We start from the raw sequence: 25,693 nt of genomic DNA, 5'->3' as shown, positions 1-25,693 counted from the left end.
CAAACCTCCTAGCAGTCGGAAATAAAAAAATAAAAAAGATTATTAATCTAGAGTAATGTTGCTATGGTCGGAACTACGGAAAAGTCGAAAAAAAATTTTTTCACAAAATGGCGACTGTCTGAAGAAAAAAAAAACATTTTTTTTACCACTTTTTTTGACTTGTTCGAATTTTTTAAAAATAGTAAAAATCACTAATATATTTACTTTCATCCATAAGTTTTTTAAAAATACTATAAAATCAAACGCGCTTTGCGCGCTTCGGTCAGAATGTTTATCGACAATTTAATTAATCAATATTTTCATAAATTTTATTCATTAATATTTAACCGTTGCTATGGTAACCGTTGTTATAGTAACCGTTGCCATAGTAATAGTTGTCATATTAACCGTTGCTATGATAACTGTTGCCATAGTTACCGTTGCTATAGTAACGGTTTCTATGGTAACCGTTGCTATGGTAACGGTTTCTATGGTAACCGTTGCCAAAGTGGTCACCATAGCAACGAAAAGCGACAACAATGAAAACGTCACATCAACTTTTTAATAAAGGATTCACCGATAGTTTTACGAGAAAAATACAGAAATGTATCAATGTTTGGAGGTTACTCCATAAGACCAATATTAAATTGCTCAACTTCAAAATTAATTATTTATTTAAATAATCGGGCAATCTCCTTTAAATTTTCGGAATTTATCTAGACGTATTTAAGCTTTGTATTAAAAAAAAAAATCAAGCCTTTTATTAAAAGTTGCCTTGGTGATCGTAATACCTTAAATAAAAAATGAAAAAAATTTTTTAACTGCAATATTGAATTTAAGAAAGTAATTTAAGAAATTTTATGAGTTAACAATTCGATATATAAAACACCTACTTAAGACTTGATTAATTTGCGAATATGACATTTCTATTTAAATTACTTAAATGACATATCACTTAAAAACTCTGATAAGATATGATTATAGTATTATAATCTATCTTTTTAAAATTTACGTGAATTATTTTTTTTATTTCATCATGATAAAAACCATCTAACGTCTTAACTCCCGGTTAAAATCATCCACTGATTAATTATTTTTATAATAGTTACAAGTACACAAGTTATAACTTTTGTAAGTTCATTAAAACTTATAGCGTTTTATTATGTATTATAAATTATAACTATAACATGCCTCGGTTCATGAGTACTTTAATTTAATTCTCAGCAAGTACTCCAGCAGTACATAGTAATAGTACATTTGAGGGAAAAGAGAAAGTTTAAAGAAAGTGATACTTACTGAGTACGTTAATTTTCTGGCTTACGATATTAGCCATTGAACACCTCGGAAATGCAAATACGGATAAAGTTACTTTTAAGTCTAATCAGTTTTATCAATTTCAATTGCTGTTTAAATTTCTCGAGAAATTTTAATTCTACATTTAAACAATATTGTATTAATATTATCATTTAAAAAAAAAAATGAGGCAATAAAACAGTTGCTGCAAGACCTGTTTCATTCAAGACAGTTTCACTGTTAGATCATGCGAATCGTAAGAAAATTTTTTTATTCTGTTGGATAATTTTTTTATTAGGGACAAATTTTAATTATTTGCGAAATTAGAGAAAAAATGTAATTTTTTTTAAACTTGATCTTAAAAATAAAAAATAAAATTCATAGTGAAAAAAACATTTTTTCTCTGTCATATTTGATTTTTTTATTATTGTACTTTCTCAAAAAATTATGAAGTATTTTTTAAAAAATTATAGAAAAAACCGGAAGAAAATTAAACCCGTTGCGGAAAGAAAAGTTTTGTACAAATGACAATGTCCGTACTAATTAGAAACGGTCTAAAAATTTAACAATTCTTCCTTTCTCTTAAATTAAGTAAAAAGTACTCGACATGTTGATTCATAAAACCAACCTCCTATAATAATAATAATAAATTATTTTATTACAAAAGCTCATTTTACTGCGGTAATAAAATATTTAATTAAAATAAGGCTATCGTTTTAATTAATATACTCGCTCTGGAATATTTTAAAATTTAGTTTTGTCACTTAGTGTATTAATTCTGTGATTGTTATTTGAACTAAATTGCTGTAAAAATAATAAGTTACAATTCCATACAGACATAGTTTTTTTATTCTTAAAAAATTAAGCAATCGTCCGTCAATAATTTTCTGTTTTTGCTCTTGAATTTTTATTAACATTCAAAAGTGGAGGACTGTCGGAGATTAAAATAGATTAAGGTAAAACACCCATGATCATTTTAAAAATAATTTTTATAAATTTCCCATTTAATTATTCATGTGTAGAATTTAGAAAATTGAAAAACTTTTACTTTATTTAAATTAATTAGTTAAATTTTTTATTTCAACCACTGTTTTTTTTTTAATTTAAGACAATCAAATTCTTTAAAATAATTTTTTGAGTTCAAGATTTTTTTCCTTGTTAGATAATTTTTTTATCAGTGTAAAAACCTCAAACATATTTGCGTCTAATTTTTTACTCCATTATAGCGAACTCTAAACACATTAAGGAAACTCAATTACCCTGTAACTTTTCCCAAGTATGGAAAAATCCCAATTTTCACTTAAATTACTGCCTAAAAAAAAAATAAAAAATTTTCCACAAATGTTAATTTACACACTGAAAAAAAAGTACTACTCTTTAAAAAATTTTCTTGTCACAAGAATTAATATTGATAATTTTCAAGAATATATTTTCTTGTCTCAAAAATTGATCGAATTCAAGTGAACCTATTCATTTGTTAATCGATCAAAATTAATGCCAATATTTTATTATCATAATAGATATTGATATTCTTTTGTCAAAAAACCAAAATTTATTTTAAACGATTCTTAAGCCAAGAAATTTTTTTCTGGACAAAATTTTTTTTTCTCAGTGCATCATGAAGAGAACAAAATTATCCTGTCATTTGCGCAAATGATTACAATATTTTATTGCAATATTCTTCCATCTAAAATATTGAAAAAAATCAGGTTAATAAATGAAATAAAAACTATGGCATTAATTCACCATGGCCGCATCAAACATTTGCTTACCCAGTAATTATAAATTTTTTATATTCTCCATTATTAGTTGCAATGCTCAGTAACGTGGTGAATTGAACTCCCAACAAGTAAAAAAGCGTGACATTGCAAGGATAAATAACATTTAAAATTTATGAGGGCTACGAAAATGTGGGACAAGGATCGTCTGTAATTATCAAATCCGAAGTTGGTAACGTCAATACCAATGATAAAATAGATAGTACGCTACACTAGGTATTAATGTGCAAGCACACAGATGGAATAAAGTATGATATATTACGGAGACACACACACACACACACACAAGAGTTGATTTAAGTGTGGAGCGAAATCGGAGAGAGATAGCGGTGACGTGTTGGAAGTAAACGTATTGTTGTTGGTCGCACCCTGAGCAAATCAGTGTGTGTTATTAATGCGAGTGTGTATGTGTGTAGTCCAGTGAAATCATGAACCCATTATTCCATGAAGCTCGAGTTGCATCAGTGGGCCTCTATACACTTCTGAACTACACACTGGCTATCTGTATATAATGTCTAATATCTAATACTAATGCCAGCTCTATTCGCCGGAGCAATATATATGGGGCTCAATAGTGGACGCATAGAAATAAAAGAAAAAATTTTCTGTATATATGATTGATGATGGCTGCAGGACGAAGAGGGAGGCAATGTATAGAGAGTGATAAAACTAGGCATGAATACAGATAGCCAGAGAAGCACCTAGAGTCCAATTATCCAATGACAGAATACGGTATACGGCCTTGCCTCGCCTTTTCGAACAATCGCGTTCTATTATAACTCGACACAAAACTCTCAGACTTTTTGTTATTAACAATTTTATACTTAAGAACATTTAGTACAGTCTGATGGTGGTAATTCAGTCTGGAGTACGCAGGAAGGAAAATTTCTCGACTGGAGAACGAAATTCTTGGCTCAAGAAAATTTTCGGTTGCCTGAAGGAAGACGAAATTGTGTTGGCCGCATTGATAGGATTTGTTTATAGTTAAAAAGATTTGTTATTATTTAAAAAATCATTTATTACACTGATAGAAGGATTTGTTTGCATTTAATAAGCTTTATTAACTGTTAATAAATGATTTTTTAACATCATAGGATTTAATAAATATTAGTTAACAGTTAACAAATATTTATTAACAATAAATAATTATTAAGTACAGTTTATTAACTGTTAATAAATATTTATTAGTTGTTAATGAATATTTGTTAAGTGTTAATAAATATTTATTTAAAATAAAAAGCAAAAATAGCAATTTTCTTTTGACACTTTTTATAACCTTATAGCTGGAATACATAATAATAATTTAATTCACTAAATAAATAATCATTTTTAATATTTAAAAATATAAAAGATAATTATGAGCTGTGATAGAATTTGGTATTTTACAATAAACGTTATTATAATGTAATATAATTAATGCAAATAATTTATAAAGATGATTTTTGTTGATAAGCAATCTTCATATCATATGACATTGCAAGCGAAACAAATTCACTCAACAAAATATTTATTAACTGTTAATAAATATTTGTTAACTATTAATAAATACTTATTAACTATTAATAAATGTACTTTCCTCCCAAATATAGTATATTACACATCTAGGGCAGTAAAATAAGAAATGTCTCAGATCACATGCAATTGTTGTCCGAGGCGAAGCCGAGGTCAATAAACATGTGATCTGAGGCTTTCTTATTTACTGCCCGTGGTGTGTATACTATTTTTCTCCTCGACGGAGGCGGAAAGCGGCATTTTCGTTTAGCACAGCGGGAGGAAAATTGACGCTTTCCGCCCGGAGGTGAGAATAGTATATTACACACCTAGGGAAGTAAAGTAAGAAATGTCTCTGATCACATGTAATTGTTGGCCGAGGCGAAGCCGAGGTCAACAAACATGTGATCTGAGGCTTTCTTATTTACTTCCCGAGGAGTGTAATATACTATTTTGCTCGACGGGCAGAAAGCGTCAACTTTCAGCCTGCTGCGCTAAACGAAAGTGCCGCTTTCTGCCTTCGTCGAGCAAAAAAATAGTATACACTCCACGGGAAGTAAATAAGAAAGCCTCAGATCACATGTTTGTCAACCTCGGCTTCGCCTCGGCCGACAATTACATGTGATCTGAGACATTTCTTACTTTACTTCCCTAGGTGTGTAATATACTATATTTGATGTTAAAAAATATTCATTAAAATTTAATAAATTAAATAATTGTCTTCAAATAAATTAAATTATTAATAGTTAATAAATCCTTCTATCAGTGTAGAAGCCATTTGTTAGTCCTTAACAAATATTTCTGAGTTTTTAAAAATATTTATTAATATTTAATAAATGAATATCAGATTTATTAAATACAAACAAATCATTTTAAATACTAAGAAATATTTTTTTAATACTAAAAGGTGGTCTCTAATAAATGATTTGTTAACTATTAACAAATGTTATTTAATACAAATAAATCCTTCTATCAGTGCGAAGTTAAAATTTTTCGAGAAATTCTATTCTTGGTGGGTCATTTTTTCTTGATTCAAATTATCATAAATATTTGATACAATAAATTTTTATCTTTGATCAAGATTTTTAGATACTTTAGGGAAGCAGCGCCACTTACTTCAGCTGAGAAAAAAATTTTCTCACCTTGAGAAAATTTTTCTCTTGAATATTTGATACCCTTTTTATATTATTTTAGCGTGCAATTATACATATTGAATGAAAAAAAAATGATGAAGTATTATTTGATCTTCCTATTTGACATGTTAATCAATAAAAATATTAATGAAAATTTACTTCTATCTTTATGTTTAATTTTTTGAAGCAAGAGAGAAATTTTCTCAAGACGAGAAAATTAACTTCTATCAAGAACTAAATTTTTTGGAGCTTCGAGGCTGAATTTTCTCAAAACAACAAGATTTTTTTGACTTAAATAAATTTTCTTGGATCAAGATACGTATTTCTTAAAGCAAGAGAATTAATTTTGTTAGAAAAAATGAAATTTCTTGTGTGAAAAAAAAATTTTTTTTCGCTCAAGAAAATAATTAGGACGAAAAATATTTTCTTGGCTCAACAACTTTACTTGAAACAACTGTCTTATAAGTAATATAAACTAAAAATAAAGAAGAACCAAAAAATTAAATTAATCTCAAAGACTTATATTAGTTGTATGTTTATTAGTAATTTCTTTACAGTAAAGTTTATTTACTAGAATATGTGATGGGTCCTGAGATAAGGCAGATTTACGCGCGAACACTACCTATTTATTTATCATTTTATTTTTTTTCAATGATTAAATATAAAATTTAAAGTATCAATTTGCGAAGGACTATTATTTACTTCTGCCAAGCTTAATGATTTTTTATTCAATAATTACTTGGTCAAAAAGCGTTCCAGTATCTTGTTCAAAATTTAAATATTCCGTCCTACATGTTCTAAAGCTCGAACCTCATTTTTTTTTATCATTGTAAGTTTTTTTATTTTATTGTCATCATTTTAATTGTTTGAAGAACAATCTGGTTAATGATAGTGTTTTTTTTTTATAACGATGTTTGTTTGCGATATGAAACGTAAATCAGTTTTTTAAGCAGGCTTTAGATGATCTCGATGTACACAAAAATATTTGACTGCTAAATTTTTAATTAATTTATAATTGAATACTTTTTTTTAAGATTATAAAAATATAAATATTATAATATAATATAAATGTAAAGATTATAAAAAATATAAAAATTCTTTTGTACATGAAAATTATATTTATTTTCATAAATAAAAAGATCTATCCAACATATCGCTTTAAGAATTTTTTTTCTATTTTATTTAGTTGAAATTGAATACTGTTCCATTTTAGCAACCTGAATTATAAAAAACAGTAAATTTAATTTGTTACAAGAGCAGAAAAAAAAAATAAATAAATAAGTTAGTTTTTTGTTAATGTTCTAAGATTAGTATTAAATTTAGCTTGAAAGCTAATGGGTGTATTGTATGTAATTACATGAAAGTACGAGGTAATTATTATCTTAAGCTCAGTAAACAAAGTGCCGACCACATGTTATGTTTGTGTTGGTTATTATAGAGTAATCTACTAGGAATACACAGCAACAAAACGCCGCTCGGTTTAATTTATGTCAACAGTTATCTCCAAATTTCGGAGTAGGCACTTGATTGCTCTTAATAGTTTCATATATAATTTAATATAATATATAACAGATAATATCAAATCCAATTAATTTTCAGATCGTGATAAAAAAAAGGTTTTATTTTACAAAAGTTTTAATGAAACTTTTACGATTGAATTATAAATGTTACTAATTAGTAATTACTAATTTAATTACTAATTAAATCTTACTGCCGGTTAATAATTACTTCGGTAATTAGAAAATATCCAGGGCGCTAAATCAATACCTTTATTTACATTAGCAATTAGATAATTGCTGTGATTTTTAGATTTAAAGTTTTTTTTTAAATAAATATTTTATTTAATTTAATTATTAATGTACACATCATCAATTTATTTTATTACTTCTTTAGACAGCTGTCAAATGTGATTAAAATGTCATTGCATACACGGATATTGAGATTAAAATAATTTATCACGTTTTAAGAGCTCTTTTCAAAAATCAGCTTGACAAAAAAATTTTTACAAGTCGGAAAAAATTTTTTCAATTTTTGAGAATCATTAAAAATTAAATTTTCTTGCTTTTAATTTTTTCTTATCTTGATAGTAATTATGTCCGTTAATTTTGAGTCAAAATTTAGATCTCTAAAAGTTGCTCAAGACTTTTTGATCTTTAAGGAGATCTACGCGAAGTAGTAAAATTTTAAAACTTCCTGAAAATTTGGAAATTCAATCTACATAGCCTAAAAATTAATAAAAAATTAAAAAACAGTATTCCGGGATATTTAATCAAATAATTAGCTTTGAAAATTGTAATTTTTACATGTAAAATGGAGATTCCACCAGCCGTATATTTGGTTAAGAATTTAATCCAATTAACGATTAAAAAAAAATATTATTTTCATTGAATTTGATTGAAGAAATAATAAGCTAAAGATTAAAACAATAAAAAAGTAGCTTTCCGAATGTATTACGGAGATATTTTATATTTTTTGTGAAAAATCACTCGGAACTTGCGTTCTTCAAAGTCTTGTATTTGACTTGGCAACACCGCTTGCGCAGTTTCTCGGCGCATAAGTAACCGCGGTTTTTTAAATGCTAGAAGACCTTAGCCATTTTAGTTACGCGGAAAACAAATCCTATGAAAAATTACAATAGTAACATCGTAATCCAGAACTTGACTTTCAATATCTCGATTTTTACAATGCTGCCGTCTACAGAATACAACTAGAAGTATTGAAAATTACGATGTTATTTAGTAAATTTTTTTTCCGTAAGAGCAAGTGAATAAGGACGCATAGTATATGTTTTAATAAAAGAGAGACAGAGTCCAGTAGTTTGCGACGCCACCACCGAAAGATGACCAACTACTGTATCGAGGGTCTTATTATGTGACTGAACAGAGAATTTAGGCATTCTCTTCGATAGCGTTAGGGGATAAACCTTGGACTGGTGGCGGAGAGGACACCGGGTTCGATTCCTGAGTGTGTTGCAGAATTATTTTTTTGGTGACCTAAACTTCTTTTGCATGCCTTAATTTCGATTTTGAAACAAATATAACTTTTTTATTACTTTCTCATATAATCACTTTAATTTTTTCCAAAAAATCTAGAATCAGTAAATTGTCTAGGTACATAGTCAACGTTTTAGAAAATGTAGAAAAAAAAGAAAAAAAAGTTCAAATTTATTATAAAATTATAAATGTCAAAATTTGACTTAAAATGAAATTTATAATGAATAAAAATTTTTTTGTATATATAATTGGTATGAAAAAAAAACAACAGTTAAATATTACTTATTTACTTTTTTTTCATTAAAAAAATGCGCATAAAAATCAAATCTCCACAACTGTAATTTTATACTTTGACCGGACGCCAAAAAAAAAAAAAAAAAAAAAAAAATTCTATAAAAAAAAAGCCATAAAATTGATGCGACAAAGTGCAATGTAAAACCATTTATTTTCTGTGGCAAAAAAAAATTTATATATATACATTCTATATATATAGACGTATAGATTGTCACCTTCCGTTGCTAACGGTCTTCTCGCCTCGTTTAGTGGCAAGAAATACACGACAGAGAACTTACAAGTTAGTAGAGCAGACTCTTGGAGAGTTCCGTGAACATCTTGTGACATAAATATTTTATCATATTTATTTGCCTCGGTACATAAGTACATAATTTGATAAAATAACTCCCGGAGTCTGTGATTTGTTTGAATTTTTAATAAATTAATTCAATATAATTTTAATTAAAGATTAAGATTGAATTCAATAAATATTAGCAGAGGCAAATAGCGACTAGCTAATGGTTAATTTACATTTGATTACGCTGGCTTAGGAATTAAAGCACAGTTCTATATTCATTGTTGAGTAGTCATGTAGTCGAGAGTCTTGCGCTAATGCTAATGCCAATGCTAATTCATAAGCTCTGTTATCTACAGATGTATGCATATTCTAATCACAATGTTACTGTGCGGCGCAAATTATTCTCAAAGTAAATAATAAATCAATTCTTGTTTTTTATTTACATTTTAATTATTTTCCTTTTAAGCATATCCAGTCTTATGTTTATTAAATCAAGACAATTTTATTTTATTCAAGAATTTTTCGCCTTAATTCAAGTTCATTTTTTTTTTTTTTTTTTTTTTTCAGTTTAATGTGTCTTTTTGTAATAATAGACACAATATATGTTGAAAAAACCAGGTCAAAATAGTGTAACGAATAATAAATGAAAGCTTAGTTAAACGAGAAATCATAGCGTCACAATTACAATACGCAAATGAAACCGATAAATAGTTAAGATACTTATCTCCCACTTCTATTTTAACTTTGTGGTTTGCACTATTTTTTTTTTTATTACTTTTATGTCACAGTCTTTTTTATTCATTTGTTATTATTATCGATATTTTAAAAACTATAGTGTAATTTAATTATGATATAAACTTTTTCCAAAAAAAAATTCATTGATGCTTATTAAATTAATAAAATTTAATTTATTTAAAAAAAATGTTTAGAGATAATAATCTATATTATTAAGAGAATAAGCAAAATTTTGTGGTCAGTGTATTTATATGATAAAATAGTCAATTTATGATAATAAGTATTTAGGCTGTATTCGAAAATGCTCTATTTAAGATACATAATTAAGAAATTACCCTGTATCTCGTGAACTATTGACATTTTTCAAAATATAAGTTCATCGTGATGTTACACTCATCGAGACCTTCCATTTAAGTACCCACATCAATTTTTCATATATTTATATATATTATATATATGTATATATGAAAAATATATAAAAATGCATGTGGGTACTCAAATGAAAGCTCTTGATGAGTGTAACATCGGGATGAGTTTATATCTTTAAAAATGTCAATAATTAAGAACTGACATTGCTATCTCGTGAACTATTGACATTTTTAAAGATATAAGCTCATCCCGATGTTACACTCATCGAGACCTTTCATTTAAGTACCCACATCAATTTTTCATATATTTTTCATATATACATATATATAAAATATATAAATATATGAAAATGTATGTGGGTACTCAAATGAAAGCTCTTGATGAGTGTAACATCGGGATGAGTTTATATCTTTAAAAATTTCAATAATTGAGAACTGACATTGCTATCTCGTGAAGTATTGACATTTTTAAAGATATAAGCTCATCCCGACATTACACTCATCGAGACCTTTCATTTGAGTACCCACATCAATTTTTCATATATTTATATATATTATATACATGTATATATGAAAAATATATGAAAATGCATGTGGGTACTCAAATTAAAGCTATTGATGAGTGTATCATCAAAATGAGCTTATATCTTTAAAAATGTCAATAATTAAGAACTGATATAGCTATCACGTGAACTATTGACATTTTTAAAGATATAAGCTCATCCCGATGTTACACTCATCGAGACCTTTTATTTGAGTACCCACATTAATTTTTCATATATTTATATATATTATATATATGTATATATGAAAAATATATAAAAATGCAAGTGGGTACTCAAACGAAAGCTCTTGATGAGTGTAACATCAAGATGAGCTTATATTTTTAAAAACGTCAATAGTTAAAAAAGTACAGTGCAATTTAACAAAAGTCATTATTTAATAAAGCAAAATTTTATTTATTTATAGTTCACTAATCACGGCAGTCACATAGTGACTGCAAGGTTGCTAGTAATTTTATTATTATTATTAAATCGTTTTTTTCAAACAAAAAAAAATTAGATCAAAGAATTAACATTATTCTATGTTTATATAAATATAAAATAATGTAAAATTGCCGGATGTGTCACGGTGACTTAAACTCATATTTACATCTGAATAGATGCACTCACTTGTTCTATCCATTTCCCCTAACTTTTCACTAGATTCCCTTTTTTTATCTTCTTCATCTTCATTTCTCATTTTTCACTTTTATCTTTTATCTTTCCTCTTTACAACGTTTAAATCCAGTACATGTATAAACTTCCATTACGATTTAAACACTTTGCGACGATATGAATGAGGTCGTCTATTCAGAGATTTCAAATAAGTAGTAGGCACTCTATTTTTTACTATTTTTCCGGCATTTATTTATAAATGAAATACTAAGGCCTTTTATTCCAGGTTTATTTGACTTTATTTAAAGTCATGCTCTGCAATTAATTTTAATTTTAATTTTTATTCTTATTAATACAGCGATTGTTAATTAGTTTTTTTTTTGTTAATGTTTTAGAATTTATGGAGTAATCCAAAGGACGCTGAAATGACACACAGAAGTAATGCCAACTTAACAATATGGACTGGTAATTTTTTATTTTTATCTAAATTAGATGTATTAGTCAGATTAATTAGAAATATATTTCAATGAAAAGGAATTAATTTTACCGAGGTCTTGAAAGAAGTCTATAAAAAAATTTTATTAATTTGAATTTTAATAAGATAATAAATTTTCTTTGTAAATTTTATAAATATTTTTTATTTTTTTGAAAATCATATTCACTAAATTCGTCCCTTAAATTTTGTAAAATAATTTTCTACTAACGTGACATTTAATTAAAATTTAAATTACAATTTTTCTTAAAAAAAAATCTCAGTAAAATAGAATCGAGAGGCGAAAATTTATATTAAGCGTCACCTGCTAAAAAATTTTATATCATACATAAAAAGTAAATCTCTCTAAGATTCAATTTAAAAGTACACGTATTTTTTTTTATTATGAAAAAAATTAAATTAAAAAAAAAATGTAATAGAGTTTAAGTTATAACAAAGCTCATCAAAATACGTCCCGTTATTCGCTCATCTCACCTTATTTAAATGACGAGAAAAAAAATAAATAAAAGCAAAAAATTAAAATGCAGATAAAGATAAAATAAGAGAAGTAAAGTAGACGGTCAACTTTAAGTACTCAACGGCTCGCTGAAGTAAGAGTACAAAGTACTGTTAGACTTTATGTACTTAAAACTATGTTCGTTCAGAAACTTTGAACATTCACGGTGCTTAAACATTGTAAATAATATTAAAATATTAACATTAACACTTACATTTTTCGAGTAATTAATGAGAAACTCATTAGTAATATAATACGTCCTGATAATTATTATTAATAATTAATTATCGTAATAATAATTTACGTGCCTTGATAACTTTACAATTAATATTGATAGTAAAAATTGTTCTCAGAAGCTAATTAATAATCGTCATCGTCATATTAATGAATATTCTTTTGCTGTTTAATAAAAAAGTAAAGATTAAGCACGTTGCTCCTTCAATCGTGTAATTCACTCAGAAGAATTTATAAAGTCACGGAGGGTCTGAGAATTGATTTACATAAAAGAAATTAGGGGAGCAAAAGTCAGTTTTAGTTAATTATTTATACAATGTTTCTCTTCTCTTCTCTCTATTTAAGGATCTTTTATTCCGGTGTTAAAAATTTTACGTCATTGTGTGTCGAGAAAAGTTTGAGCTAAATTTAAATATTTAACATTTTGGTATGCAAATTTAACAATGCTTTTGTGTTGATATTCAACATTTTACTCATGTGGTTGGTTGCATTTAAATTTGTAGAAGTCTTGAATTGAGATGAAATTTAATGTAAATTTTGTGACGTATTTAACATGTAATGGGTTTGTCATACTTTTTCGCATGTAAATTAATGTATTTTTTAAATGAAAAAAAAAAATTGTTTGTAATAAAAAATAGTCACCTATAAAAATTAAAAATTAAATTAAATGCTTGAAAAAATTGTAACAATAAAGCCGTATTTTATGACAGTGGATAATTTCGGTCTACTTCACCATAATTAAATATTTTTTAATTACTTTGACATTAAAACATGACTATTGATCTGAAATATCAGTATATAATAATTATAGTTTTATTATTTAACAATTTTAAACATAAACTATTTTATATATTTATATCGCGTTACTGATGCCATAAGGGCGTATCCCGAAAAAAATACCCTTGAAAAGGCATAAGGGCGTATAAAAAATTTTTTTCCGGGAATCGACGTAGTTATGTCTGAAACGGGCAGAAATGCAAAAAAAAAATTTTGGTACGCCCTTATGGCACCCAGGGTACCTACCGGGAACCATAAGGGCGTACCAAAAAATTTTTTTTTCGGAAAACAACGTATTTTCACTTGAAACGCGTAGAAATGACAAAAAAAAATTTTTTTCGAATTTGAAATTTTTTGGTACGCCCTTATGGCACCAGGGGTACCTACTGGGTGCCATAAGGGTGTACCAAAAAATTTAAAATTTGAAAAAAATTTTTTTTCGTCATTTGGTACGCCCTTATGGTTCCCGGTAGGTACCCGGGTGTATAATAGGTTGATACGCCCTTATGGCATTTGTAACGCGATATGATAATAAAAAAAACAGTGTTTACTGAATTATTCACACTATCTGAAAATTTTGTTCTTCATTCCCAAGATATTCAATAAAATTGATAAAAAAAAAAAAACAGATATCTTCTATTTAGTCATAATTAATCATTATTTGCCATAAAATTTTTCAATTGTTTATTTAATTAATATTTCTCAATGTTCCAGGCATACTATTGCTGCTATCAGCAACAAAGTCCCAATCCGAAACAACAGTGTCGATAGCACCCGAAGGTACCCGAGCGACGACAACAAAGGATTATAAATCATCATCACCAGGAAACAGCACAACAATCTTACGTAAAACATTAGCTGATCAAGAAGTCGACGTGCTTGCGCATTTGCCAGCCTTGAAAAATGATAGAGAACGTGAAACACCTTTCTATTCCAAGCTCACTACCGAGCCCAGTGTCGATCCACGTGACACACAACTCAGCCAAAGAAAACTCAACTATAAGGAGAAGCATTCAGCTCTAATAAGCAACAACCATGACACGAACATTAGCAGTAATAAAACGACAAAGTTGCTAAAAATTGACCTGCTGAAGACTGATAAAGCTAGTAGCTCCGATAATCAATCAAAGAAGCACTTTTTTGAGCAGCTTATTGCGCCCAATGGCCACAAAATCGTTGAGTTGAACGGCCACGAATTGGCAGAGTTTAATCTTGAAGGAAACGAGAGCGAGGAAGCCGATTTTGATGAGTCAGAATCTAGAGAGGCAACCACACCTAAGATCGGCGTGATTTCGCTAGCCAATGACACCCAAGTGAATTTCAAGAGCCGCAAAAAAGAAATCCACGAAGACGCGGTTTTGATCAAGAGACACAAGTTGATCAAAAATCCGGTGGAGAAACTCAAGACTTTCGATAAATTCGACCAAATTGAGGGTCTAAATGCTTCTGCGGCGTTGGGGTCCAATATTGGCGAGCCAGAGCGAATTCAAGAGCAGAAATTGCCCTCAGAGTTAATAGAACCGGAGATTGGAGATAACAAGACGGAAAAAGTTGAGAGTAACGGCAAGAGTGAACATTTTGGAGAAAGTGAAGATGAGGAAAGTGAAAATGACAATGAAGAAAGCTTGGAGAAGAGTGAGGACCTGGGTGAAGAAGAAAAAGACACAGAAGGCAAAGTGAACGGAAATGGTGATGGTTTGGAGAGAATCGTTGAAGAAAAAGAACCGAGTAGCAACGAAAAAGACTTAACTCCAAAAGCCCGGACGATTTCATTCGGCGGTGGCAATCGGTTCAGTAGTACAGAAGAGAAAGCTACTGGGTTTGCTAAAGAAAACGGTGATGTCAATTTAACAAAAGACTTTAAACCGTATCCGTATTTTAAGACACCTACTGTTGTGGTTAATATAAATGCAAGTGAGAATATTGATGTTAATGTTAATGCGATTGAGAAAAAAAAATCCGGTGTTTTTAACAAAGAAACCGACGAAATTTACACCTACGAAAATACGATAAACAAAAGCAAAGATGAGAAGAATTATTTGGTAACCGAGTCGTCGGTGGTTATTGACAATAGCATTCAGACTAAGCCGGTTAATTTAAAGCGGTCGAGTAATGCCACTAAATTATTGACCGATTCGTCAATATTGTCGCCGTCCTCCTCCTCTTTGTCGTCTGTTACGGTCAAATCAATTGCTGAACCAGTTAACAATACGCATGTTGATGTTAGTGATAATGACAGTCTTAATCTTAATCTTAGCGAAAATTTGAAGATAAAAGACAATGTTAATGACATTCCGCGTAATCCTGAGGAAGTAGTAGAACGTAAAGGCACTGTTGATCTGGCCAGTAACGGTCTTACTGGTGAGAACATTGAAAAAAACTCAACGGACAGGGAATTGGTGACGAGTGAAAGGCCAATTATTGAGGCAAACATCAATCAAAGCGGCGTTGAAACGCAATTAACTGATGAAATTCCTCGGGTTAATATTACGGAATTAAATGAAACTGCGACGATGAGTCCAACAACAACTTTGACAACTTTGACAACTTTAACAACAACAACTCCGATAATGACATCTACAACAACAACAAGTTATGAAAAACCCGTGGAAACAATGAATTTAAACTCATCTTCCATAAAGCCCCTGGGCGTTCAATTAATTTCAACTTCTCCGGCAGCGACGAGCTCTGACGTCGATGAGGAGGAGGTAACAACTTCCGGCGTCACGGCAAATAAATTGGAAATAACGAGTAGTCCTATAACGGAGGAAACAACTTTATCACCGGAGAATATGACATCTCCTGAAAACTTTTCGAAGACACTGACGTTTAATTCCACGGTTAGTTCTATTGATTTTCCAGAAATTACAACCGCTGCAGTGGAATACGAATTTGTGGGGCTTAATGAATCTACTTCGGCGCCTTTTGATACCACCAGTGGCAATGCTGATGGTGATAGAAATGTTTCGACAACTTTGGCCCCCAAATTGTCCAGTGTCTCTTCCGAAAGCCCTGACGAGGAAATTACGACCATTGAAACTGTTACGGGAAATGAATTGCTGACGACTACAGAGACTAATAATAATCTGACGGACACTACTGCTAGTTACATAACTACTGCTAAAGATGCTGATGAAACAACGATTAGTTCGGAGGTTGAAGCTACGACCGTTGAAGTTACGAAAGAAATTAACGGCAATGAAACTAATGATCTGTCGTCGACGGAATCCATACCAATTTCTGAAGTAATTAGCAGTAGTGGGGCTAGTAGTAGCAGTATTGTCACGACGAATTCAGTGGAAACGACAGCGGATGAATTGAACACTACGCCGTCGGTAACGCCGACGTTCAACCCATTGAACGTGACAAGTTCAACGGAATCAAATATTGATGAGATGACGAGCAAAATAGAGAGTAGCACTGTTGCCACGAGTGTTGAAGATGATGTTACTGAAAGCACTGTCAGAGTTGTCACTGAGGATGACGTTCAACGGTTCACTCCTGGGGATGTCACGTTGCTTGTTAGGATTGTTGTTGAGGGCACTTGGACTGATATTTGTCCACATTTGTCTGCACTCAAACAGTCACTGGCTAATTTGCTCGCCACGGGAATGGATAAGTTAGTTTATTTTGTTTGGTATCAAATTTTGCGTTGAAAAATTTTATGATAATTATTATTTTGTATAGCACAAAATTTAGCTTATTAATTGATTGAATTAATTAATTAATGACAGACAAGCTCTTTAAAAGAAAGAAAAAATAATTTTTATTTTATGACTTATATTTTAAAAATTAACTCTCTTGTAGCGAGAGGATTTAACTACTATGCGCTACCTGTCGGAAATTTTTAGAACTAAATTTAGTCGAAAAATTATGTATTGGTATACTGGGCCTTATTATAAATTATATATGGGCATATATGGCCATATCGGACCCAATATGGGAATATTGAGTCATGTAAGCCATATTAAGTCAAAAATGTCTCGACATGGGCTTATGTGACTAATTTTCATATCAAAAAATTTTATGTGAGCTTATGAGACAATATATGATCAGATATGGATATAAAATTTTTTATATGGTAACATATCGGGCAACATAAAAAATTTTTTTGACGCATAATTTTCCAATGTAGAGTAATTTTTTTATCGTAGTATTATTTACGGTTTACAGAAATGTGTCGGCAAATCAAATTATTTTCCAAAAGAACCCCTGCGATGAAGTCGTAGGGAAAAACATGGGGATGGAATTGATTTTGTCGACGATTATCCTGTACGTGATTGATGAGAACGGAAACTTTGATGCGGCTATGACGCAAAATTTGCCGAATTTGTACAACCAGGCGCCCTTCGAATCACATCTGACGGTAGGTTTATTTTTTAGGGAAAATTTATTACTTATAGCATAAGTTATAGGACGAGAAAATTTTTTGATAGAAATCGCTGACGTAACTGTTAATTGTTGTAGTATATTACAACTTTTAATTTTAATAATTGGAGAAAGTGAGAATTTATGAATTAGTGTACTATTTTTAGTTCGTCGATCAATAGACATTTGAGATTTACTTTGTAAATATTATAATATAGACTTGATTTATGAAGACGTGATATAATAATAGATGGCACTTGAGTAAGTAGACCAGAACTAAAGTCTGGACACTTTGAGTAGTAGTTTTAGATACTTTGGAAACTTTCGATTTATTATCAGGAAACAAATGTTTTCATTTTTTTTAAAGAAAGTGGAATTTTTTATATTAGATATTTCTTTTTAGTTCCTTTTTTACTATCAATTTTCCGAGTAATTTTTTTGTATAAATATATTAACAATTAATTTTATTAATATGTTTTTTATTATTTACTGCAATGTCACAAAATTATTCCTCAAACTAAAAAATATGCAGATTAATTTTATTTAAAAATTTTCAAAATATTATTTTTATTGCAGTAATTTTATTATGTCTTTTGAATTGTAGAGCAATTATACATAAAAAAATTTTTTTTCAAAAGCAATCGACTTTTCCCGAAATTTTTAATTGCAAAAGAAAACTATTTTATACAATGGAACTCGAATAATAGTAATAGAGAGAATGTTTTCATTGAATTTCCGTGCTGGATGTTTTGTTAGTAAAAAAAAAATTCGAATGTTTTTATAGCATAGTTTCGACTAACCTTCGACATTCTCTTTTTCTGTTGAATAAAACTAAAATTATTCGTTTTTATAAATACTTTATCGTTAAAAAGTATAAGAAAAAATAAAATACTAGATTTAATATTTTTCTACGTTAAAGCCTAACGAATGTACGGCTTATCAGATTATGAACTTTTCTGTCTTCTTAGAAGTTATATTAAACAAAAAAAATAACTTTTATTTTAAAATTTAACTTCATTACTAAAATTAAATAATTTTTTTTTTTATTTAATGAATATCGCGCTCAATAATTAATTATAATTTTGACTTTTAATTTTTTTTCATTGAAAAAAATCAATAAAATTTTTTTTTCAAAAAATTAATTTATTATTGAAATTTTTTAATTGCTAATTAAATAAATTTTTTATAAAAAATTAAAAAATGATTCTTATATATTTTATTTTAATAAACTAATTTATTATTGAAATCTTTTAATTGCTAATTAAATAAATTTGAAATAAATTTTTTATAAAAAATTATAAAATGATTCTTATATTTTTTTTTTTTTAATTAATTAATTTATTATTGAAATTTTTTAATTGCTAATTAAATAAATTTGAAATACATTTTTTATAAAAAATTAAAAAATGATTCTTATATATTTTTTTTTTTAATTAATTAATTTATTATTGAAATTTTTTAATTGCTAATTAAATAAATTTGAAATAAATTTTTTATAAAAAATTAAAAAATGATTCTTATATTTTTTTTTAATAAATTAATTTATTATTGAAATTTTTTAATTGCTAAATAAATTTTTTATAAAAAGTAAAAAAATGATTACTATATTTTTTTTTAATAAACTAATTTATTATTGAAATATTTTAATTGCTAATTAAATAAATTTGAAATACATTTTTTATAAAAAATTAAAAAATGATTCTTATATTTTTTTTTTTTAATTAATTAATTTATTATTGAAATTTTTTAATTGCTAATTAAATAAATTTGAAATACATTTTTTATAAAAAATTAAAAAATGATTCTTATATATTTTTTTTTTTAATTAACTAATTTATTTTTGAAATTTTTAATTGCTAATTAAATAAATTTGAAATAAATTTTTATAAAAAGTAAAAAAATGATTACTATATTTTTTTTTAATAAATTAATTTATTATTAAAATTTTTAAATTGCTAATTAAATTAATTTGAAATAAATTTTTTATAAAAAATTAAAAAATGATCCTTATATTGTTTTTTTAAATAAATAAATTAATTTTACATATTATGCAGATTCGTAGTTTTCAATTAGTGCAAGACGGAGATTCTGGAAATGCCATTGCCGTAATAGTGGTTTCCTGTGTGGCTTTTGTGTGCCTGGTTCTTTTAGCCAGCTTACTCGTGAGTATATATATATATATATATATATATGTATAATACAAAATATAATTCTTGCTTTTTACCCACATTTAATAATAGTACTTAAGTTATTAATTCAACAAAACATCAGCCATTACCTGACATAAATTGTTAAAGAAAAATTTAATTCCTCAAAGACTATTTGAAATGTGAAAAAAAAAAATCCACAACTTTTTGTTCTCTTCAAAGGGAACCAGACCTTTGATTAAAAGTTTCACATGAAATCCTATCGCATTATAAAAGTTGCGGAGGTGAAAAAGTTTTAAAAAGACTCTTTTACCTCTAATGGAATATATACGATTAGCATCGACATTCACGTGAAAAAGAATTGAGAATTCCCTTTTGAACTTCCATATGTGATATTTGTACTTTTTGAAAAGAATTTATAACGAGTGTTAGAAGCTTTAATTATTAATATTTCAGTTTATCATGAGAAAACGTCAAACGAGATTCAATTACGGCGAAAGATGTCGCCCGGTCTCTTTAGACGCTTACAGTTTGGACAGCGTTTCAGCTTATAATAGTATCAGGCGCAAGGGAGCAAGAGCTTCTAAACGTAGTTATGGAAACCCGACTTTTGAAGACTCTGTAAGAATGATTTCATTTTTTTTTTAAATTATTTTAGTCTTAAGAAATAAAACACTAATTTAAAAAATAAAGATCCAAATTTTTTTTAATATTAAAATTTATTTTTTATGTCAAAGATAAAAACAAAATTATATTAATTTAAATATGCACTCTGTAATTTTTAAGCAAATAACTATTTTTTTATTTTTATTCAACAATAAATATAAAGTATTCACTCCGCAAATAATATACCGTGTAATATATAAATAATTATTTAACTTTTTGATAAATAATTAATTTTTTTATGATAGTAAAAAAATAATAATAACTAGCAACCTTGCAGTTACTATGTGACTGCCGTGACTTGTGAACTATAAATAAATAAAATTTTACTTTATTAAATAATGACTTTTGTTAAATTGCACTGCACTTTCTTAGCTATTGACGTTTTTAAAAATATAAGCTCATCTTGATGTTACACTCACCGAGAGCTTTCATTTGAGTACCCACATGCATTTTTATATATTTTTTATATATACATATATATATATATTATATATAAATATATAATAAATATATGAAAAATTTATGTGGGTACTCAAATGAAAGGTCTCTATGAGTGTAATGTCGGGATGAGCTTATATCTTCAAAAATATAATTAATTGACAAGTTAGCAATGTCAGTTATTAATTATTGTTATTTTTAAAGATATAAGCTCATCCCGGTGTTACACTCATCAAAAGCTTTCATTTGAGTACCCACATGCATTTTCATATATTTTTCATATATACATAAATATAATACATATAAATATATTAAAAATTGATGTGGGTACTCAAATGAAAGGTCTCAATGAGCGTAATGTCGGGATGATCTTATATCTTCAAAAATATTATTAATTGACAAGTTAGCAATGTCAGTTATTAATTATTGCTATTTTTAAAGATATAAGCTCATCCCGGTGTTACACTCATCAAGAGCTTTCATTTGAGTACCCACATGCATTTTTATATATTTTTCATATATACATATATATATAGATATATATAAATATATATAGATATATGAAAAATTGATGTGGGTACTCAAATGAAAGGTCTTGATGAGTATTACATCGGGATGAGCTTATACCTTTGAAAATGTCGATAGTTCACAAGGTACAAGGTCATTTCTTAATTATGTAATATATATAATATATATTTTAAAGATATAAACTCATCCCGATGTTACAATCATCACGAGCTTTCATTTGAGTACCCACATGCATTTTTGATATATTTTTCATATATACATATATACAATATATATAAATATATAAAATATATGAAAAATTGATGTGGGTACTCAAATGAAAGGTCTTGATGAGTGTAACATCGGGATGAGCTTATATCTTTAAAAATGTCAATAGTTCACGAGATACAGGGTCATTTCTTAATTGAGTATCTAGAAATTGAACATTTTCGAATGCAGCCTAAATACTTATCATCAAGATTTTTCCAACGATACCAAATTTAACTATAAAAACCCATTTCATCATATAAACCCACTGATCACAAAATTTTGCTTATTCTCTTAATAACATAGGTAATTTAAAAAAATTTTTTAGACGGTGATTCCCTCACATCCATTAAATTTTGCCGTACTCTCGGTATTCTGTAATGAACAAAATGCAATATACGAGGAGTTCACAAGCATACCGCAGGTTTCAGCACGTATAGATGAGTTACCACCCGGTGCGGAAGTTAAAAATAGATACGCAAATGTAGTCCCTCTACCGGAGACACGTGTGTCACTCATGAAGAGCAACAATGATCCTCTGAGTGAATACATAAATGCGAGTTACGTCCGTGGTCCCAAAAACGCTACCAAGTACTACATTGCGTGCCAGGCGCCGATCGAGTCCACGGTCACTGATTTTTGGCGAATGATTTGGGAGCAGCAGTCCAAGGTGATAATAATGCTGACGGATCTCATCGAGAACGGGGTGGAAAAATGTTCCGAGTATATTCCGCCCTCAGAAGTTACCGATTGCCATCGTCTTTACGGGGACTATCAAGTGACGTTGAAAAAACGCGAGACCAAAGAGAAATACGCTATTTCCACGATACACTTGAAGGTACTATTTTTTTTCTCCGTTAAACAAACGGTACTTATCATCATTTTATTCATGGGACAGTTAAATTATTTTTTAACGTTGTCAATATTTTTGTTTTTAGCTAACAAGCTAATTTAGTAACTAATAATTGCTAAGGAAATTTAGAGTGTCATTGTACAATTAAAAAATTATCCAGTAAAATTGTCCATTAAACTAACACTTGGTAATTAAAAAAACTCACATAATTAATGATAAACATGAGGAGGATACTTGCCATTATAGATAATAGAAGTTCTCATGGTGCATTTATAATTAATTACGTTATGCTGCCTGAGAATGATTCCCTGGTATTTAATTATCAACTATCACTTTTAATATGAATAATTTTTATTCATTTCACATTCCAGGCGATCGCTTTTATTAACGCGCTTTTTAAATACTTCTATTTAATGCTATTAAGATCATAATTATGATTTTATTTATAATACTTCTTGGGAATCTATTAAGACTTGTTTTATTTTAATTATTATTTATTAATTTTATTATATAATTATTAATAGACTATATGACTGCGGGGAATTTATTATTTATCGGTACTTTTAATCGGAATTTACATAATTTCGATGCTCTTTAAATAAATTTTTAACGATTAAAAACTCCGCCAAAAATTTAACAAAAAAAAATATATTTTATCACTTTAATGTGATAAAATTTTCTTTAATATCTTAATAATACATTAAGAAGATTATTTGATTAATAAAAAAATTATTTTTAAGAGCTATATCATCTTTAGTTGAGTAGAAAAATTCTAGACCTGAGAAATTTTACTTGATTCGATTTTTTCTGTTGATTCCAGACAATTCAATTCTTGAGAAAAAAATTTTTTAAATCAAATTAATTTTTTTTTCAGTGTACATAATATTTTTCGGTAACTTTTAATTTGTTCTTACACTGATATAAATTCTAGATTTATAAAAAAACAATTTTGAATAAAAAATCTCAAATTGTCTATTTAAAATTGTTTTTTTTCCGTAACTACAAAATTTTTTTCCATTAAAAAAATTACTGTGAAAAAAATTTTTAATTTTTAAGATTTCCATCAAATTAATTTCTTATCACAAAAATGTTAATTTTTTTTCAAAAAAAATTTTTTCTCAATGTATATAATGATGTTAAATACTAAATAAAATTTAAATACTTAATTTGTAAAATAATTTTATTAAAAATGAAGAGAAAATAAATTAAAAAAAAATTCAAACTATTTTATGAATGAAGATTTGTGTGACGTAAGTGATTTATGACTCTGTTTCAGAATTTGGAGAACAATACTTATCGGGAAGTATTCCACATTTGGTATTTATGGCCCGCGAATGGCGTACAAACAGATGCGGCTGGACTGATAGCAATTCTGCTAGAAGCACGGGCTTTGCAAAGAGGCGGTCCTGGACCTATTGTTGTGCATTGCAGTCCGGGAACCGGCAGAACTGGAACTCTCATTGCTCTAGATTTGGGTATCAGGCAGTACGAAATAACGAGAACTGTCGATGTCCCCCGCGTTGTTTATACAATACGTCGGGATCGAGCTGGCGCTGTGCAAACTAAAGAACAATACGCTTTTATTTACAAGGTAATTAATTAATTATTAATTGTTAACTAGCAACCTTGCAGTCACTATGTGACTGCCGTGACTTGTGAACTATAAATGAATAAAATTTTCCTTTAATAAATAATTACTTTTATTAAATTGCACTGTACTTTCTTAAATATTGACGGGTTTAAAGATATAAGCTCATCCCGATGTTACACTCATCGAGAGCTTTCTTTTGAGTACCCACATGCATTTTTGATATATATTTCATATATACATATATATAATATATATTTTAAAAATATAAGCTCATCCCGATGTTACACTCATCGAGAGCTTTCGTTTGAGTACCCACATGCATTTTTGATATATATTTCATATACACATATATATAATATATATAAATATATAAATATATGAAAAATTGATGTGGGTACTCAAATGAAAGGTCTCGATGAGTGTAATGTCGGGGTGAGCTTATTTCTTTAAAAATGTCTATAGTTCACAAGATACAATGTCATTTCTTAATTATGTATCTAGAGATAGAGTTTTTTCGAATGCAAACTTAATACTTATCATAATAAATTGACTATCAAATTCAAGCCAAGACCTTTTCAATGACACAAAATTTTTCTTATTCTCTTAATAATATAGATTAACTGTTAATTATATACTTTTAAATTTCTTATTTATTTATTATTTTTCAGGCATTGAATTTATACGCCACAAAACTAGCAGGAGGAGGTTTAGAATCAACTTGATGACAACAGCAATTTTATTTTATAAAATAAACATCGAAGAGTTTTATTTTATAAAAAATAATCTACCTGCGCCAAGAAACCACGATCTAAGTCAATAAGTTATTAATAATCAATCAATTATTAAATATATAAAAGTGATTAATATTGTTATTATTAATTTATTAATAACAATAATTAATAAAAATCCATTCTATCGGTTATAAACCAACACTATTTATATGATAAGGTACTCACAGGTAATTACGTCTAAATAAAAGATATTATTAATTAAAAGAAAACAAATTAATTCAACAAAAAATTTTTTTCAGTCTAAACTTTATTTATTCAAGAATTTTTCATTTTGATTCTAGCCAATAAGACTATTAAAAATAATTTTTTTTATTTAAAGTAAAATACTTAATTTCATTTTTGTTTATGATGAAATAATTTTTTAGTCATATTTAAAAGAAAGTATATTTGATTAATAATTAACATGAAAATTAATTTTGAATAAAAATTTTTTCTTACCTCGGGTACCTTATCTATTAAATATAATTACCGATAATAATAATAATACATAAATTAAAATATTAAAAGGAAAAAAGATACATCTCATTTGCTTTGTAAAGTAAAAATGATCTTTTTAATTGAGAAACG

The 25,693-nt window shown here is 27.8% G+C and overlaps 1 protein-coding gene and 1 long non-coding RNA gene across 2 annotated transcripts in view; one reads left to right on the top strand and one right to left on the bottom strand.

The window, feature by feature from the left end:
• LOC123260333 overlaps positions 1-25,353 on the top strand; it is a 43,908-nt gene extending 18,555 nt beyond the window's left edge. The window contains exons 2-9 of the mRNA XM_044721363.1: positions 11,894-11,963; positions 14,213-17,117; positions 17,672-17,864; positions 19,921-20,028; positions 20,470-20,634; positions 22,220-22,729; positions 24,021-24,335; positions 25,004-25,353. Coding sequence (XP_044577298.1) covers positions 11,924-11,963; positions 14,213-17,117; positions 17,672-17,864; positions 19,921-20,028; positions 20,470-20,634; positions 22,220-22,729; positions 24,021-24,335; positions 25,004-25,057 — 4,290 coding nt within the window. The 5' untranslated portion in view covers positions 11,894-11,923 and the 3' untranslated portion in view covers positions 25,058-25,353. The remainder of the gene's footprint in view (positions 1-11,893; positions 11,964-14,212; positions 17,118-17,671; positions 17,865-19,920; positions 20,029-20,469; positions 20,635-22,219; positions 22,730-24,020; positions 24,336-25,003) is intronic.
• Positions 9,096-12,803, bottom strand: LOC123260334. Its single transcript, XR_006508439.1, has 3 exons — positions 12,702-12,803; positions 11,514-11,813; positions 9,096-9,355 (listed from the first exon to the last, which is right to left on the bottom strand). It is a non-coding gene; the product is annotated as an uncharacterized LOC123260334 (long non-coding RNA).
• Positions 25,354-25,693: the final 340 nt, after the last annotated feature.

This window comes from Cotesia glomerata, linkage group LG3, assembly GCF_020080835.1.
Source record: "Cotesia glomerata isolate CgM1 linkage group LG3, MPM_Cglom_v2.3, whole genome shotgun sequence".
Classification (NCBI taxonomy): Eukaryota; Metazoa; Arthropoda; class Insecta; order Hymenoptera; family Braconidae; genus Cotesia; species Cotesia glomerata.
The sequence above is the reverse complement of the archived record's forward strand: the minus strand, read 5'-3'. Positions and strand labels throughout refer to the sequence as shown.